This window comes from Manacus vitellinus, unplaced genomic scaffold, assembly GCF_001715985.3.
Source record: "Manacus vitellinus isolate BGI_N305 unplaced genomic scaffold, ASM171598v3 scaffold_108_pilon, whole genome shotgun sequence".
NCBI classification, from domain to species: domain Eukaryota; kingdom Metazoa; phylum Chordata; class Aves; order Passeriformes; family Pipridae; genus Manacus; species Manacus vitellinus.
This window is the reverse complement of record NW_021938835.1, coordinates 80,397-84,269: the sequence shown is the minus strand read 5'-3', so window position 1 is coordinate 84,269 and position 3,873 is coordinate 80,397. Positions and strand designations below refer to the sequence as shown.

The window sequence follows — 3,873 nt, the reverse complement described above, 5'->3', positions numbered from 1 at the left end:
AGAAATAATTTCAAAGTCCCTTTAAAAAGCTGACCCATAATAACAGACTTACTACATGGACACCACTGCTCCCTGGTTTTCCACCTGCAATGTGACCACTGCAGGTGACCTGCAGAGTCCCCAGGCTTTGTGTCACGTGCAAATACCTGCACCAAACACCCTTTCAGCACCTCTGAGGTTCTACACCCTCTCCCCACGCCACAAAGACAGCAGGAACTGCTCGAATTTAATTCCTTTATTAATGGAATGGTTTTAGTTAGACCAAAAAAAATGAAATGGATGAAAGGAATGCTTGTCCTTTATGGTTGCCAGAAAAAAAAAAGTAAATATTGTCTACAGACGTTACACAGCTTTCTTTTAACCAGAATTAAATATGGTCCATAGCAAAGCAAGCAATCTGTAGAACTGTATTGTTATGCTGCTGCTACAAACTATTTACACTGGATAAAAAACAGGTGTCTCAAAGCCAGCTGTAACCTTAGTTGATCACTGTTGTGATTCTGTGCATCTTGCCCTTATCTCCCTCATGTTTTGCTATTATATATAAATCAGGCATCAGCAAGGTTAAAAAAGTGAGTGATCATAAAACAATCACAAAACAAGCTGTGAGCAGCAGAGACAGAGAGCCAGTTCTCTTCCTCACCACCCAGCACTACTCTGTCACCCTCCTTCAAGATTTAAGGATTTTAACCCCTCCCTGCAGGCTCTTCCCACATCCAACCGCTTTTCTCTTCCGCTCAACTTACTCTCAGTGCCGGGAATCCCCCGGGAGGCAATGCCTGGTACAAGAATATACATTTTAAATATAGATATTTTAAAGGAGCAGTGCTGTGTGCCGTCTCTGCGAGTGCATGTTCACAGTAAAACCACGACAAATAAATATTTGGAGGAATCAGCACAGTGCATCCAGTTTCACTTTCCAAAAGGAAAGTGCTGTGTCTGCTTTTAGTGGTGGCAGAAGGCACAGACTTAGCACCAATCCGACTTTGCTAAGTCGTGATGGTGCACAGAGAAATCCTGCCTAATTAAAAAATAATTGATTAGCCACTCGGCCAAAGGGATTGATTTACTGTGCACCAAAGCTAAAAAAGGACTCCCCTGCTGGTTTCATGGCAGACATACAGCACAGAGTATGGGTCTTTTTTCAGTTTGCAAAAAGGATTGATCAGAATAGTTGGTCCACTCAATCAAACATTGCTCTGCTGTAACAACATTGTTCTCAGTTCCCTCTCCATCTGATCCTCCTGCCTGTATTTCTCCTCTAGTTTTTGCTTTTCAGAGTCCATGCTGTAAAAAGTAGAATCTGTGCTCCTCCTGATCTTCTCGAACTGGCTGAAATCCGCAACGTACTTTCCATTTGGAGAGAGGGAAACCACAGGCACGAACTCGTAGCCCCAGTGGATCTCCTCAGGGATGTAGGAAGTCCTACTCTGGCAGACAGCACTGGTGGACTCCACCGTGGCATTCAGGAGCACCACGAGCTCAAAGTCCTTCTCCTTGAGATTCTGAGGTGTCAGGTCTCTCAAGGGGCTGCTCTCATCCAAAATGTGGTAGAAGGTTAAAGGCAAAATGAGAAACGGACTCTCCGAGGAGGAGTCGACGTTGAATTTGACACTGGCTTGGTTCAGCAGGATCCTCTCCCCTTCTTTGGTTTCGTATGTCTGGAGGAGCTTCCCAGACAGCTGACACTGTATCAGGAGGCTCTTCCTCATGTTTGCCACTCTGATCACCAGGCAAAGTTCTCCGTTGTGCTTAGTAATGACGGCACAGTGGCTGAATTTAATGGTCTCTGCCCTTTTTTTAGGTCTCGCGATTTTGGCCAGAAAGGTACCTGTGATGAAGATTTCAATCAGGGTGGTGATGACCAGCTGGGCCACGAGCAAGAAGATGGCGTGGGGACACTCCTCTGTAATGAAACGGAACCCGTAGCCAATGGTTGTCTGTGATTCCAGGGAGAAGAGGAAAGCCCCAGTCAGAGAGTCCACGTTCTTGACGCACGGCTCGCGCTTCGGGGGGAACTTGTTCATCTCCAAATCGCCGTGGAGGAACGCGATGGCGTAGTAGATAACCCCGAAGAGGAACCAGGTCATGACAAAAGTAGCAGCAAACAAGGTGAGTTTGTACCTCCACTTCATGTCTATCACTGTAGTCCACAGGTCCTGGAGGTAGAGCAGGTAAATGCCGTCGACTTTGTCGATGCGCACGTTGCTGTGGCCGCTTTTGGACATCACCCGGGGCTTGTGCGCCTTGAGCATGGCAGAGTCGATGCCCCCGTTCACCAGAGGGACACGGGACATGTTGATCTTCGTGGGTTCCATTCTCACCGCTTCAGTCCTGAGGAGAGAGCAAAAGAAGACTGTTACTCAACCAAGCCGAAGCCCACAGCTGATCCTTAAAAACCATTTGATGGAGCGAAGGCACAAACACGATCTAAACGCAGCACACAGTGAATAAAAACAGCTGGAGTGCAGAGTTAGCATCATACAGTATCTGACATTGCAAATAATTTGATTTTTTTGATTTTTTTTATTTTTTTTTGTAATCCAGGAAGAAAAAAAAAAAAATCATTCTTTGATTCTGGTGACTGCCAAGCGTGGAGAAGTAAAGGTTTCTGTTTATGACAGCCTGCAAAAGAAATTCGACAGAGCTGAACTTTTATATTAGTCCTTTATTTCTGTAAAAGGCATTAAATAATTTTTTTTTTCCTTACGTTTCTCTAGAGAAGAGGCTCTTTTTGATTAGTGAGCAGGTTTTCTTTAATGCCCTGAAGAGAGACATCTGATCAGAGTTAAAATCGCGTCAAGGCTGGGTTCAGAGAGCAGATCCAGCACCACCTCTGTCTCTTCCTGCGACGGAGGCAGAATGAGCCAGACCAGCTTTCACTGTGAACAATTAACTTCCACAAGTGATTTACTCAGTCGGATCTGGCTCTTTTGTTACACGAACCTACAACTAACCTAGAGGGAAACAAAGCAGACCTGAGCACATCAAAGTCGAGCTTTGGAAAGGAGCATTTACACCTGAATGCGACCCTTTGAAGCCGCTCGCGCTGCACAGCACCGCGACTTTAAGCTAAAAAAAAAAAAAACAAAAAAAACCCAAAAACATAAAAAGGAGGCAATTCATAAAGTCAGCGTTCTGAAGGTGGGCCCTGACCTGCTCAAACCCAGCAATCATTGGACCACCCGAGTCCTGAAGTTTGTTTATTGTGCATCAGCCCGGATGGAGCGTTAAGTGTGAGGACACTCCGGGCTGAGCAAAGCCCACAGAGTGAAGCAGAGCGGTGCCTGTGCCAGTTGGATGAGGCAGCTTAACAAGACCCGGCTTGCAGGACCAGACAGCGATTACGTAGAGCAAGGACAGTGCATGTTATAGTCGTTTCCAACAACAAAACTTCCTGCTGACAAAAGCAACAAAGAAAAAAAACATCCCATGCATCCTTTGTGCTTTGGCAGGTCTTACAAAAAGGCATTGTTTTGTTCCATTGTTTTCCTCAAAAAGAGCCTCAAGTAAGTGATTAGTTCTCGTGAGCCACTGAAAAAAAAAAAAAAAGAAAAAAGGAAAAAAATAATGTCTTCCTTATAGCTACTTAAAAGAATTTTGCAGGAAGTACAAGATATATTTGTGGCACACACATGTGCCAGCCCAGGACATCAGCATAATTGCTCACTGAAGTTACTTTCCTGTTATGTCAATTAAGGAGAATTTTTGTTTGGGACTATATCATCACACTGTTGCAGGTTTTCTGGGAAAGGGTAATTAAACTTAGCTCCCATTAACAACTGTAACTCCTTCCAGTTTTGGTTTAATCACCAGCATTTCTCTTCCATAGCTTAGGAACCATTGCCATGTGCATATATAAATATATATATG

The 3,873-nt window shown here is 44.5% G+C and overlaps 1 protein-coding gene across 3 annotated transcripts in view; it reads right to left on the bottom strand.

Annotated features, from left to right (window-relative positions):
* Window positions 1–214: 214 nt before the first annotated feature.
* KCNJ15 (potassium voltage-gated channel subfamily J member 15) overlaps window positions 215–3,873 on the bottom strand; it is a 24,116-nt gene continuing 20,457 nt past the window's right edge. For 2 of the 3 annotated variants that reach the window (XM_018088712.2, XM_008934732.3), the window contains one exon: window positions 215–2,334. In XM_018088712.2, the coding sequence (XP_017944201.1) occupies window positions 1,188–2,318 (1,131 nt within the window). In that variant the 5' untranslated portion in view covers window positions 2,319–2,334 and the 3' untranslated portion in view covers window positions 215–1,187. Of the gene's footprint in view, window positions 2,335–2,710; window positions 2,910–3,873 lie in introns of those variants that run through there. The other variant, XM_018088713.1, reaches the window with a different exon arrangement.